General features: G+C 41.8%; 1 protein-coding gene across 1 annotated transcript; it reads right to left on the bottom strand.

Annotated features, from left to right (window-relative positions):
• Nucleotides 1-7,306: 7,306 nt before the first annotated feature.
• Nucleotides 7,307-15,362, bottom strand: LOC134462699 (homeobox protein Hox-C10-like). Its single transcript, XM_063215844.1, has 2 exons — nt 10,663-15,362; nt 7,307-7,688 (listed from the first exon to the last, which is right to left on the bottom strand). The coding sequence occupies exons 1-2, from the start codon at nt 11,489-11,491 to the stop codon at nt 7,411-7,413; spliced, it is 1,107 nt and encodes a 368-aa protein (XP_063071914.1). The 5' UTR covers nt 11,492-15,362; the 3' UTR covers nt 7,307-7,410.
• Nucleotides 15,363-15,585: the final 223 nt, after the last annotated feature.

Raw genomic sequence — 15,585 nt, 5'->3', positions numbered from 1 at the left:
AAGTTTTATCTGGTTTGACTTGCAAAGTGCCTTTTATAAGCGTGTTGAGAAACTGCGGTGACATAGAGCCATTACATTTCAATCATAAAATGTGGTTACTCTTAAATATAGATGTATGTTTTCACTTTTCAAAATGTACACAGATAACTGAAACACATGTACAACGTGTTTATTGTGCTATTTGATGTTTGAATAAAGGGTAATGTGATGCAACATGTCTTGTATGCGTTTGGATGTGTGGATGTTATCTTTTCAAGTGGACTCTGACCTGGCTGTTAGGTTAAATGCCATGATTATTCGTGTAAAGTAATGGCTCATGAAACTGTACCACTTTGTTTATAATACTCAAGGGTTTGGTCGCTCGGCCATAGAAAAGATCCAGCACTGACAATGCTAACCATGCCACTGGCTTCTGCACTGCAGGGGCTAGCTTAGCATAGCATTGCTAATAGGTTACCTTCAATGCACCACTCGAATAATAGGCTAGGCCTGTGAACATAACTTGCTGCTCGTGGCAGAGTGTGTTTCTATGAGGGACAGTAATTAGGTTATTATCGTAATGTTATTAACACGAATGATGTTTCGTTTGGGTGAAGAGTGGGCTGAGAAGAGGAGTGATCTGAATATTTGCTTGTTTTATATCACCCATTAAGGTGAACAAGCTACATACACCTACTGGATCTTTTTTTCGAGCTACATTTAACTGTTATTTCAGCATCTCCTGACTTTGTCTAGAGAATCGGACTAAATATATTGTCATTAATTGGCGAAAGAAACATTTGTTACACTCAAAAGGACAGCTATTGTATGGATAGTGTGCACGTATTTTCGTTAGAAAATGGAAAATAATAGGAAAACAAGCCACACTCAATCGTAGTGGTCCCAATTCAGTTTATTCACATTTTGTTTCCAGCAGTCCTCCAGATTTGTTTTCACATGAAGTGGCCTGCATGCGTTGTAATTTACTTAATGTTAAACATACATGTGTAAACATGTTGGTGTTTTTAAGACAAAAGGTAACTATTCTGTTTCAAATACCCTCTATACATCCCTCGAAAATATGAAATCAATTCATTTTCATAGTAAATATTTACACACACACACACACACACACACACACACACACACACACACACACACACACACACACACACACACACACACACACACACACACACACACACACACACACACACACACACACACAAGGGTATCCACACGGCCTTCTGACACGGAATATGTTTGTCATCCTAAGACTGGAAAAAGGTGCAAGCACGTGTGTTTGTAAATATTGCCCGAGAATGCTCACGTGTTCATGTTTCAGAGAGAAAGTACGCTTTTTCTGTATTCACCCGAGCCACTATGCTGCACAATAAAGAGAATAAATACAAAACTGTGTGTTTTTTGCATTTCGCAGGCCAAGGCACATACCATTGCGTTATTACGCACGCCAAAACAGGCGAGCGTGCGTGCCATACAGAGTATGAAACCCAGGTGAAGGGCAAATAACATTTATGAAATCCTCCGTTTGAACAGCTTAACTGTGTTTGTAATTTGGGAAGCAGGTGATCGCTAAAGCACTCGACTGAGTTTGAGTCCTGTTTGGGCTTCGGATGGAGCACTCAAAATGCCACAGTGTTGGAGCGCAACGAGGAGACAAGGCCGGAGAAGCGAATCATCATTACTAGCCAACAGAGCCTATACATCCCATGTCCAGTCTTACTGTGCTGAGGAAACACCCCACTCAATATTGTCTGAGATTTATAGATTTGTAGAATATGCACGAAAAATAATTTGAAGTAGAGGAATTGGTATGATATAGCTGAAATAGATATGGCTAACACAGTGGCGGTACTCCTCCCTGAAGACCAGACCAGACAGTCCCTCAGAAACAATGACTTTGGTTCACAGACACTAATTGCCCACCCTGCCGCCCAAACACCACACGTATAGACATTCACATATGGGGGACAGAGACAGAGACAGAGAGACAGACAGAGACATGTCTGTACCTGCAAAAAAGGTCGTGTAAGCGGAACAGTGTGAAAAAATACCATCCCAATCAAGCTACCACCTGCATGCTGGATTCTGCCCATGCACTCCATGGTTAAGGTGACACCGCGCAAAACAAAACGGAGTTAACCACGTTTGCAATTAAGAGTAGGCCAGCTTGTGAGGTAATTAACACATCCAACACTTAATTTCCCATGATTAAATATCACTGCACTGAGTTAAGTTTGTGTCTGGATAAAGCACAGCTGCTGAGGTTAAAAGAATCCTGTTTATTACTAGTCCTGATTGCGGCGAGCTGGAGTGGAATTGTTAACTCATAAACACGTAGAAAGCCGCCACTTTGAAAGTCTCGCTGACAGGAAAGGTAGACCCATAGAGAAAGCCAGCTTTACAGCAATGCAATTAATATTATGGCGGCAATTGAATCCAGACGCATAAAGAAATGAACCCGTTCGGCAAAATGACAAATTACGCACGGAATTGCACAGCTTCACACGTTCAGGGACAAAATAAACCATATTCAAAATGTAGTATAGAAAACCACATTGGACTGGAATATTTACTTTTACATCAGGTTGAATATAATGATGTTCATACTACCCACGGTCTAGGCCCCTGTCTCCATGGACAGCATTGGAAATGCTTTATATTCGACCATTGCAGGTCATTTTGCTTGAATGCTGAAACAACTTCAGTAGACCTCGTCGATGTTGGGTTCTGTACATATATTAGCATAATCATATTGCAACACACCCACTTGTATAGGGTCGTGACCAGTTGGCCACACTGTGGGACAGATAATGCAATTCATTACATGCCTGCCACATTGGTAAAACAAGAGCCCTCAGCTAGGTGTACTTTGATTAGTGTGGGCATCTTACAGACTGCCTTCTCCTACATTCACTGCAACCTATTCTTAAAATTCCACCTTTGCATACAAAGTGCGCCTACTGCAAGAATGTACAAGGGACTTGGATAATGCGCAAGTCCACAAATTATTCTCAGCTTCTGGAAAGAACGGGGTGCTTTCCAAGAGTGCTGCGTCAAATCAACGTTAAGTGTGGGCTATTGGAAGATTAGCAATGCATGCTAGCATGCATCCTGTTTACCATTCAGGAGATTTAACCCCTTAAGACGCGGCTTTATAAATGTGTTGTTACCAGTATGGTAATGACCAAGTTGTGGTGCATTACTAAAGGGCCTGTGTTGTGTCATAGTGTTGAAGTGTTATGGTAGTCACATTTCAATGACTATTACAGCGTGCCACTGGAGGTACGGCGCGCATTAAGGGGTTAATAACATTGCATCTCTGTCTGATTTTTGAGACGCCTAGGCTTAGGTGGCAAACGTACAAGTAAAAGTAAATTCATAGAGTATGTAGAACACTGGCACATGTATTACATAGCTGTTACACAAGTTAATCCGTTGAGGATATAGTCTGCTGTTTTTGAAATAAAAAATAAATAAATAAAAAATACATAGGTCTACTGGTTACTCGGATAAATTACCTGTGTTTTTGACTTTTACTTTTGATATCTCAGCACCTAGGTCGCTACAAGGGTACCAACACAGTCTAGCCTAAATACGAATGCGCCTTCGCATTCCACAGGCCCCTTCGATCAATAGAGAAAACCCTCAGAATAAAATAAGGCAGAAAATATTATTTTATTATAGGTTAACTTGCGTTTTCGTTAACTTTTCAGTGTCCGTTTCAAACTCGTTGGCTATGCCGCAGTGTGCAAAATTCACCATAGGCCTATATGAATGTGATTGTACATAACCCACAGCACAGACATTAACGAACAAGTATTTTCCACACAGTGGGTTATAAATAATAGCCTAATAATAATAATAAAAAAACAAGCATCCTACCACTAAAGGCCTAATAATAGGCCAATTTCGCCTATTTTGTTTTGACGGCGCACGAGACGGAATAGCCTACATTTTGTTTGATTCAAACAACGTCATTCATTTTTAACCGATTAGGCGTTTTTTAGTTATCATGGATTCACTAGCTCTATTTGTAGTTCTGCCGCATCAACACAGTACTGGCTCAGTTAAAAATGATCATGAACCAGCAAGGAACTAGGGCCTATGCCAAAACGTAGGCTATACAATCAGCCCGGTGTGTTTCTAACCATGGGTCACTTTAAAATAAACAAATAAATAAAAGAAATCTTGCGGGCGGCCGATAATTCTGATTTCAGTAGGCCTACACTTAATAGACTCTGTTTCAGTCTTTCGTCTTAAAATCACGCCTTCACCTCTAGCTAAAAAATAGAACATCTTTTCGGCAAAGATAACAAGAAGCTGTGGGATGCACCGTGAGGCCTTCAAGTTCGACTGTGTGGAACACAAATCACACCATGATGTACTGTACGCTATCCGAAGTGATGAAAACACGTGATTAATTGCAGTCGTAGATTAAAATAGCATAACAAGAACCCTCTGGACTGTATTGGCATACCCTGCTTCCCATTTCAAGAAGTTGCAGTACCCTAAGTGCGGAAATAATGGTAATAAAATACATTGCGTAGTGCTCAAGCTGATGATAATGCAACACAATGCGCCTCAAAATCAAAACAGTACACATTTCTTTCGCAGTTTGAGTTTCGTTTACATGCGTCCAGAAGTATTGTTTAAACCTGTCTAGTATCTGTGCAGCGACTAATGCGCAGAAAGGAATAATCACGCTGCTACCATATCTAGCCTAATAGCTTAATTGTTACAGGAAATTAGTGTATCTGCACGTGGTGTTTCGATTTACAACCATCAGAAGACGCACGCTATTGTGGGATGACAAGTGAGTTCTAGAACTAATATTTCTGCGTATTCGTGGGAGTTGTTTATGCAAGAACGTAGGTTCATTTGGGCACACTGTTGCTTTGCGCAAAATCCCACCAGATTCATACCGCAATGGAATTAAGTCCAGCCATAAAAATGATGTTTTGGAGGACAATTGTGGAAGGTGCATACTTTGGTCAGAAACTGCGCAATACACAAAACTATTCGAACACTTCCTCCTTTTACATCATTAAATAACACTCCAGCTGGTGTGCCATACACTGTGTGTGTATATATATAATAGGCCTACGTATCTACACACACATGCATAAAACACACACACACACACACACACACTCTCTCTCTCTCTCTCTCTCTCTCTCTCTCTCTCTCTCTCTCTCTCTCTCTCTCTCTCTCTCTCTCTCTCTGGGCTAGCACCTGTATAGACAAATAGACATGGATGGTTTTAACAACACCTCTGGCAGACAGGACAGGACAGACCCTTCCGCATCCCAAGGCCCGCCAGCCAGCCAGTCACAAAGGGGGAGAGGATTTCTCCCACAGCCCCCGTGTTGTTTACAGCCCCAATTCAATGGCTGGGGGCTATAGACCCCATTTTAGTGACCGTCACATAAAACCAGGAAGACAGAGAAACGAAGAAAAGAGACAGCGGTGCGGAGGGGAGAGGCGATGGCGGTGGTTCATTTACAATGCCATTTGCGGAGACTGTGGGCTAATCTGGCGGAAATGGACGCCCTTGATGAAGGCAAACTGACGTAATCAAGGCAGTTTCTTGTTGCCGAGCCAGGAAGTCAACCCCAACAACATGAAACTACCTAAACCACGCATCAGCTGTTTATTGTGGGCAGTCTGGTGAAAACAGCTCTCTTGTAAATGCATTGATCAAAAATAGCCAACGTTAGACAATTGAATCAAACATTCAGAGACAGTAGTTTTGCGACATGCAGCGATATGACAAGACATGCTGAGCGAGTCTTCATAGTTGCTGATGATGACTTCAATTGTTACCACGCAAACATTCAATGTGACAGTCCCATGGTCACAGACAGCTTCGCCTTTGTGCAAATACACAGAAAATCGAGACATCAACTGCTCCAAGCGCCACCACAACAGCGCAAGCACCATCTCACAAGCCATCGTCCGAATATGACAGATGTAGGCTACAACTATGACTCAAAATGTGATAATTTCAAACCATCTAGTAATGTACACAACGTTCCCCCAATGCATTATTTCTAACCAACACAAAACCCTGCTAAGCGACACCATGCCGCACACAGTCCAAAGTCCAAACGCAGCTAATTTTTAATTTATCAGGGAGAAGGAAACTTTGACCATGCACATTCTGCCTCTTCGTCAAAAACAAGAGTCAAGCCGTTCAAAAGACATCGTTTCTGTGGAAATACATTCACCCCCTGGAATGATGGTGCCAGACAAACACAGCCTAACGTGCTCGCCTCCAGAGCCCTATGGAGAAAGTAGTGCCAGCATTTTGGTCCTACCTTAGTCTGCGTCCGTCTCCTCGGCGAACGGCGTATGTGGTATTCCTCCTCCCGTGGCATGTGTTCCATCGTATCCATTCCCTTAACGGCATATCCCCGTGGATGTTTTTGGTTCCTCGTCTGCGATAGGAATACTGCTAAAGGCGCTCACTTGTCTCCGCGACCGGTGGATCCGACGCTGTAGTGCCGAATAAAAGAGCGCCATCCCCAGCCTGAGCTCCGTGGCTAAGCCCGTCCTCCCCCTCACCTTTAAAACGCATCTTTACTGCGGCGGCTGCACATTATATTTGCAGATCATAAAATCCAGCTCGGGCGCTCTACTCTGACCATACTGACATTACTATTTTATGGCCTTGACTTATTGTGGTCACCTGGCTAATATTTAAATCAACGTTATGGTCGCTCTTCCACTTACATTGAAACTAGGATCTCTCTCACTATACTCCCTCTCTCTCCCTTTCTCTCTCTCTTTATTTTTTCTCCTTCTCATTCTCTTTCTTACTGTCTTCAAACAGGCCATAAACGACACCAAGGGGAAAGACAGAGGGGAGAGATAATGCTCCAAAATCTGTTTTATTTTAGTGAGATTTTTTGTCAAACAGGCCGCTCATCGCCTCATATGTTTGAATCATCTCAAAGATGTCCATGCATGCATTTCACTCAGAATACACAACAAGGGAGACAGTCCAATTTGTGTAGGCACAGGCCTATGTCAGGGATGCAAACAACGACAAAAATATATGAAATCATTTTATAGTATGACAGACAAGTGAAGATTGACAACAAAACTACACATTGCCTTCTAATCTAAACGCATTTTCAACTTCACATATTATTGACAAATATTCAAAACAAACACTGCTCCCAAGTTAAAGTACAACAAGTAACTGACACTTTTATTTGTATTATTCAGGCAAGACGCATCTTATTCAACACACATCTGTAATGGAAAGTGCTGTATTGTGTCAAAAGATTGGGCAACACAGTTGTAAACAATGGTATATTTATTTCATATCAACCGTTTTGTGTTATAACACAGAGTGAGCTAGATATCATCAATACATAGAAATGTTTAATTGTGTTCAGGTGATCAGGTGTAGTCGTAGCTCGAGGACAGCTCTCGCGCCCTGCCCTCCCGGTGGAATTTCTTGAGCTTCATGCGTCTGTTTTGGAACCATATTTTAACCTGGCGGTCGGAGAGTGCGATATTCTTGCTGATCTCCAGGCGGCGCTCCCGAGTCAGATACATGTTGAACAGGAATTCTTTCTCCAGCTCCAGTGTCTGGTGTTTGGTGTAAGGACACCTCTTCTTGCGGCCGCTCTTCGCCGTAAGCCAGTTGCTGGCGACCATCTCTGGTTTAGACTCATCTGTAAAGATTCAAATGCAAAAAAACAAACAAAAAAACTATTTCAGGCTACTTGCAGTACAAAAAAATGCATTCTAACTTCCTTTACAAGGCAATGCGTACTAGGCGCACTGCATCTACAAATTACGGTGAAATAAATACGGTGCCCTACTCTGGCATTAAATGAAAAACATGAAAACTTAACTCATTTGGCATACAATTTATTCTACAAGATATGAAAGATCTCATTTCCAAATTCACCCTTACACCTTGTGAGATAAACTCCCATATTTCTTTCAGCAGTCTACCCAGTCACAGGGGATAGTCTTGAAATCCTTCACGTTTGAAGTGTACACTCTTATTTTATAATAAGCAAAGTGCAAAGGGCAAGAGAAACGGCACCATGTTCCAAAATGGCCGAATAGTTTGAGTAAGTTATGCCATTATATGAATTCGAGCGCACAGGCTCGATTATAGGAGAAGGGTGTATTGCATTTCAATAAATATTACAGTATACTGTTCTTATGTGCGATGTCTGTGTGTCCCGTTGCGCAAGTCATAAACGCAAGAGAGAGATTTCTATCCAGGCGTTATTGACTTCCGCCTGCATTACATGGCTCAGCAGGGCGAATAATAAAACGAACCATTCCATTCACAGGAAAGAGCGAGAAAAAAAGAAGAAAGTCCATTATTTAGATGGAACAAAGATGTTCAATGTCCCAAGGCTAGATTATGACTGTGACACACTGCACTTACAGTGAAGTCATCCATATAAAAAAAGACGACCATTCATGTATGGACTATCCAAGTTTGTGTCTTTTCTAAGAACAAATGACTGAACAAATAAAGATACATTGTGACGTTATCTTCTCGAGGAAAAACGAACTATTCCTTGTTGCATTAGGCCCTGCGTCTGTCTGTCTGGCCCGTGACTGGTCAAAGTCAATTGTGATGGAAGCGACATTTCTATGTCACGGGTGTTTTCGAGATTGAGACAAACACAAATCCATATTTTGACTAAGAATCGAAACTCCCCAAGTAATAATAATAATAATAATAAGAAGAAGAAGAAGAAGAAGAAGAAGAAGAAGAAGAAGAAGAAGAAGAAGAAGAAGAAGAAGAAGAAGAAGAAGAATGCAATTTCACACAGTCAGCATAAGCCTATGTAATAATCTGGGGGGAAAAGTCAAGAAAAGGAATAGAACAGGTTTGATAAATTACAACAATGATCTCTGGTACTATTTATTTACTTTAATAATGCATTAGTACTTTTGTCGGTGACATTTCATCAGCAGGCTGATGTCTCGAACGCGCAGTGCGGTGAAATAAAATAAACCAAAATGAAAAAAATGAAAGGCCAAAGAAACCGATTGCAAATTGTGGTGGTGGACTTCTAGTAACTTGCACAATTTAAGTCAAACTAAGTTTGGTTCCACTTCGTTGTTTTGTTATCAAGCATTTACGAACACACAGGTAAGGCCTGCCTAAGGGATGTATAAGGAAACACAAATGTGGGCGTTTGTAATGAATTCAGAATTTACTATTGCACCTCATCCTAATGGGAAGTAACATACCTGTCATGTTTGGCCACTATTTTTCTGTAGTTCATTCTGTAAAACTTGTGCGCATGTTTTACTACTGCAACGTCAATTGAGGTGATTTGTAGTTAGTCTCAAAATTAGGTTACACTAAAATCTAACTCATCTGCATCCCAGTGCTAATTTCAGAGGATCACGTTTGATAATGGCGCATGTCTAATTTTCTATATTGAGCGATACCTTACGATTAAGGGTATGCTAAGACTTAGGTCGGATGAATTTAGAAACTATATTTTCTATTTTATACCTTTTTTTTTTCTTATAGGCCAATATTTTTTTCGATCAAGTGGCATAGAAATGATGACCTCTCTGCACTAACAATGCAATGTAAAATATTTGACGAGTCTGTGATATGCATCATAAACTGAACGAGATGGTGTCAGTGTCAACCATTTCATTTCGGAGTTTAGGAGAAGCAGTGGCAATGGCCGCCACTACTGCGGTAATATCAACATTTGTGAAACCGAATATATCCGCGCAAATAAACGTCAAGTGTCGTGTCTCCACAGAATTGCACCTAGTGATATTTCTAGGGGTTATTAAATAGCCTAGTTATAGAGCCAAGTGTCCTTGTTACTTCCACGGCCTCGTTATCATGTGCTTGAACGCAAAACACGGCAGTGGCATTGGAGCTACGGTAAGATGATCCTATAGCACGAGCATCGTTTGCTCCTTAAAACCAACCAAGCTCATTTGCTCGTTATGGCGCACGTTCGCCGTGTATAGTTCCTCTCGTCAAATGGCCCACGTGCGAAACTGTACGTTGGCTTCTCGTATAAATTAACAAGCTATTTATGTAAGGGTCTGTTTACGTGGTGTTGTCCCCTTGCCTGGTCCACAGCACGTTGTGGAGAAGTCATTGAGTTTCCACAACAATGCCAGACGTCGGAAGAGGGGATGTGGTGGTAAAAACAAAGAAAAACAAAGTTCAGGACTAAAGGAATAAATTATGAATGTATTATTTGGAGTTAAAATCGCTGCGCTCTTTCTCGATCTAAATTCCAAACTGGCCTACTTAAAACTATGAGAGTGTAACAAAAAGTGTATGGAGACAGAAATATACCTGCTGCTTACAAATGCTTCGTCTGCTTACAAGTGTGTGTGTGTGTGTGTGTGTGTGTGTGTGTGTGTGTGTGTGTGTGTGTGTGTGTGTGTGTGTGTGTGTGTGTGTGTGTGTGTTTACATGAAAGCGGTGTAAGCCTATATTTTTAAAAGAGCTAGGCTGTAAAAGGGAAATAGCACACAGTGTGTGTGTGTGTGTGTGTGTGTGTGTGTGTGTGTGTGTGTGTGTGTGTGTGTGTGTGTGTGTGTGTGTGTGTGTGTGTGTGTGCGTGCGTGCGGGCGCGTGTGTGTGTGTGTCAGTGTGTTTCGGTGTCTCAGTGTGTGGCGTGTTATTACCTTTCACCTCGCTGTCTGAATTATCTGTGTTACAGTCCGTCTTGAGGACATTCTCCTTCTCTGACAGTCTATTAGACACGCCACTATCGTCGCTCTTAAAGGCCAGTGGGCTGGAGTTCAGGCTGACTTTGCAGGTGTCGGTGAACGGCTGTGTGCCAGTGGCAGCCGCGGTGGCAACAGCAGCCAGCGTCTCAGGGTCAGGTACATGACGCATGGATGATGGGAAGCCCAGTGACTTTAACCCGCTGCCTTGGAGAGAGATTTCGGCCGCGTAATGGAGGTGTACCGCTGCTGCTGCTGTTGCTGCTGCACTTGGCATGTCATTTCCCGAGTCTTGTATTCGGCCAGGGTCGCCACTAGTGATGTCTGTCATCTGAGTATACGTGCACGGCTCTTCGGTCTGTTTACATGATCCCATAGCGTCTGGTCGGAAGTGGGAATTTACAGAGATCTCCCCAGCCACTGGTAACGGGTTCAGGAACGAAGTTCTGGCAACAGGCGACTGGGATATTACAACGCAACTTTTTGGCGGCTCATCCCTCAAATTGTCCATAGGCAAAACATAGTGTTGCTGCTGGGGTGGGTATGTGTCCCCGTCCAGTGCACCGCCATGCGACGAGAGGTGGTGGTGGCTCCGCTTGGACAGAGACGCGATTCCATAACTTCTTGCCAAGGAAGAGCAGTCATATTCGGTGCTGCTTTGCACGAACATTCCGGAACTGCCGAAATAGCGATCAGCTCCACAGGCGGCGGCGGCGGTGGGTCCTTCCACCGGGCTGTTCAAACGCAGGGAAGCGCTGGAAGCGGACATGCCGTTCGGGCATTCCATTTTATCACCCCAGCACGCTCTTATTTTGATACAACGCCACAGATGCTTCCAAGAGGATTATGATTGTTAGAGGGTGACATATTTGAGTTGGATGAAGGGAGGGGAAGAATGAGAGACGGGGGAGGGAGGGGAAAAGGAGGGGAACGTCAAATAAACATCAGCGATATGATTATGAAGGTACGGCCGTGACACGTGACGTGTCAGACCAATAGGAGCTTGAAAGTGGCCTTGATGCGCCAGACGGAGGTGACGTCATTAGGGTCAAGTTGTCGAGAGGCTAGGATGTTTTACGGAGCAAGGGTGCCATCTTCCAGGCCAAAGCTAGTAACTGCAAGCAGGCCAGAGAACAAAGAAACCCAGGGATGGCGTTCACTGTTCAGCAAGTCAAGCGCATGGAGGAAGGGTAATCTCTAAACAAAATATTTTCTCCATCTTTGGCTGTAGGCTACATACTAGCATGGTGCTACATTTAATAATATTTTACACATTACACTAGGCCCTATAGCTATTGTAGGCCTATGTATGAAAGGGTATTTGTCTATGTTATTGAAGGGAAACGTCTCTTATTATTGGCAAAGGGTTTTGTTAGTGCGTTTGCCCTATTAATTATTTAACGTGTATGTGCTCGTTAAGACCAAAGAGAGGGATGTTTGTTGCACACCCCTTGGAAACACGTTATACATTATGGACGCAATATCTTCCTAAATGTGTTCTGTTGGTCGAAATAATTCAAATGTCTCTAGGCCTATTTACTCTGGTGAAATGCTATGAGGTAAATTACCTGCACTGGAACAGGAATTAATACAATGTTTTCGCAATTGTTCGAAAGACAACGTCTCTCATCCTAGATTGACGCCTTTATTATGGAATATTACTAGCTATCTCACGATATCAAAATATCTGGAAACAAAAAGGCTATGTTTTTGTTTTGGTTTTTTTAGAAATTAAACTAGCCTATGGTTACTTCAAAATGTTGTCACAAAAAAATACCTAACATAGTCTCCACAAAACTCAAAGTGTATAGGCCTACAGTAAATACAAAAGATGGGAAAAAAAAATCTTACGGTGCTTGTTTAAGTCATTTTAGTCTTTTCTGTGTTGTAAAAGCTATGAAACAGTAGGCCTACACTCCGGTTGCGGTCGTTGTATAGGATGTATGTTGCATGATTTCAAGCAGTAGGCTATGACATAATGTAATAATACTGGTTGGATATCTTGGATTTCATAACTGCCCTTATTATATATAACGGGGTATATTTTGGACTTATTGCAACATTTCTCAATGGATTTGATTAATATTTTATTGTTTATGGTAATTGTGGAAATATTGGTAAATATTTGACTAAAATATAGCCTACAAGTGTGACTTTTACAGCGTTTCACGTCCGCAGTTTATTTCATCGAATTGTTAGATCTAGGCTATATCTCCACAAATGCCTACTAACATGATTTTGTCAAAGCAGGCGACAGAAGTTTGGAGTATTACAAATTACCCAATAGCCAGTATTTTAGAGAAATGTGCCAAAACGCGCCGAGCGTATCAAATTATGTGCCATAGTATTTACTGCACTTTATATATTTCAGCATTCAGTTAACAGTATTCCTCGAAACATGTAAAACAACATAAAGTCATAGGGAAGATATACACTGTAAAATCCACTGCTAATACCAGAACCATTGGCACTTGGTTAACGACATTGTAGCTCCCAATAAACAGAGCTACAGTTTTTTAAAGAAAGAATTCAATTAGCTCGCACCATCACAATCTCGAGACAGAACACAATTCCTACACCAACGCCAACACACTGGGACAAAGAATCTATGTGTCTGTAGTATTCTGTTTCCTTACAAAAGGGCCCAACACTGTAAGTTTATTCGGTTCACGTCCTTGGGTTTCAGCGACTATAAAGGTGCAGGCTTGCTTTCAATGGCGCCGCCGAGGAGGTCAATAACACTGACCTCGCCATTCCACCAGCGCACAGATCATCGCTACGCCTTCTGCTGTTCCAGTGGGGTATTCTCGTTACTTGTGCAGGCTTTAGTACGATTTTGTAGATGTGTTTGTTATGTGATCACATGTCGTAGTAGAACTGTTTTTGTGCGTATGGGTGTATGCGTGTGCGTATCTTGGCATCTCCATGCGCGTGCGCTAGCAGAGCTGTGTGCGTATTTTGTATTGTATGTTGGGTTTTATGCACAACTGTTTCAATCTACCGCTCATGCCTTGCCTCTCATTACGATTATGGCGACGTCAAACTTTACACAAGACAACCCTATGGTAGCCTTTCTCCAAAAGGATGAGAAAAGGAGGGGAAAAAGGGAAGGAAACCTGGGGAAATCACCATTATAGCTTTTCCACTTGGTATACTTAAACAGCTAGGCAAGTCCTAATACCAAAGTAACCAGATCTAATCTTCAAAGACTACAAATAGAGCGCTTCCTCACATTACCACAGGCGTTCGAGGAATGGACAGTGATTTCGGCCATACACACGGATTTATGTGTACTTTGAAAAGGTCAATCAAACAGCCAAATAACAAAGGCAGGTGCAACTTATTTGCATTCTAATTTCAACAGTTTATTCGGCTTATTCAGGTCTCATGTCTTTATACCGACATGCAGAGGGGGTTTAGGGTTGTTATGAACAGTGAACACACATATAACGCGGACTGCATTATATGCCAAAGAGTGGATGTTTTATATGGCCCTGTAATATTGTTATTACCCCACAATAACATTTATATCATTGTTATTACTTTCTCTAAAACAAACACTCTGCTGGCTGCGGTATGAAAAATACATCCAAATCACTGCAGCCTTAAAATCTTGAAAATAACTAACATTACAGGGCATTCTTAATGAGATTACAGATGTTTGGAATCGAAAACATTCGGCCATATTGGACGGAGCTCTCACACACATTGTGCGATGAACTGTTTCCAGAAGATACAAATGACATGCGCGTGCCTTGAAATAATTTAAGCAACTGCATGATCTATAATACTCAATAAGCCGCCATTTGTGTAAAATGCGACAATGCGAGCTCATACTGTGCGTGTTAACCCTTTGAGGAGCGCCACCACATAGGCTTATATTTGATTAGAGCTAAGTAAAAAAATAAAATAAAAAAACCCCTCTCAACTCGATATCACAAACGCTGCAGAATTTTAACAATAGGTTTTAGGAGAGCTGTAGAATGTTTGAGTGAAATTCTAGAACTTCAGAAAAAAGGGGTGGAACCATGTAGGTTAGGTAGCCTATGGGTAGGACACTAATGCTATGGTGTGTTATGGTTAGTGCACTTCCTCTAAAATTATTGTGAGTATGCCTATGCGTGTAGAGTAGGCCTACTTCCAAGTGTTGGATTGTAATAGAACGTTTGTTCTCCCTAACAGTTGAAATGTTTTAGGCTTCCATATTGGCGAGCACATTCAGCTAGCTGTTACTGTTAGTCTCTACGAGTGTGTGTGTGTGTGTGTGTGTGTGTGTGTGTGTGTGTGTGTGTGTGTGTGTGTGTGTGTGTGTGTGTGTGTGTGTGTTTGTGTCTGGAGGGTGAGAGAGAGGGAGATGTACAATTATGTGTGGATCACCTGAGGTGTAACAAGCGGTCGGTAGGTCACATCACACACCTGGTTCCCGTTCTGCTGTCTCAGACAAGGTCCGACTTTATTCAACAGCATGTGTGCCAAGTTATAGAACCCTTAAAGGTTCAATTTGGAATCTTTTGTTATAAGAGTGGGTACTGTAACCGCAGACATGGAAAGAACACAGTAGTTATTCTATAGAATGAGCTTGTTTTTGTAGCGTCATACCATCACATGTTACATTACATAATGCATTTATACGATTGTTTAATAAACGACTAAAACGTCGATGGATTTGTGTGGTTTATTTTCTTTAGGTAAATAAACTTGTTTTAAAACTTGCTTTATGGCATGGTTTCGTTTCCTATGTAATTATTATTTGTACAGCAACGTAGTCCCCTATATAAGGAGGTCTATGTATGCTATAGAAATGTATACTTCTAAATATCAGTAAAAAAGTAAAACATAATCTTTCCCTCTCAATCTCCAGATATGAAGGCCTTCGCAACT

The sequence above is a fragment of the Engraulis encrasicolus genome, chromosome 14 (genome assembly GCF_034702125.1).
Source record: "Engraulis encrasicolus isolate BLACKSEA-1 chromosome 14, IST_EnEncr_1.0, whole genome shotgun sequence".
Taxonomy (NCBI): Eukaryota; Metazoa; Chordata; class Actinopteri; order Clupeiformes; family Engraulidae; genus Engraulis; species Engraulis encrasicolus.
The sequence above is the reverse complement of the archived record's forward strand: the minus strand, read 5'-3'. Positions and strand labels throughout refer to the sequence as shown.

What these genes read in the sequence shown, in the direction of transcription:
- LOC134462699 (XM_063215844.1), bottom strand. Translation starts at nt 11,491, where the DNA reads ATGGAATGCCCGAACGGCATGTCCGCTTCCAGCGCTTCCCTGCGTTTG. An exon ending in TTCAGACAGCGAGGTGAAAG is followed by an intron (nt 7,689 to 10,662) that starts GTAATAACACGC and finishes GAATCTTTACAG; the next exon opens with ATGAGTCTAAACCAGAGATG.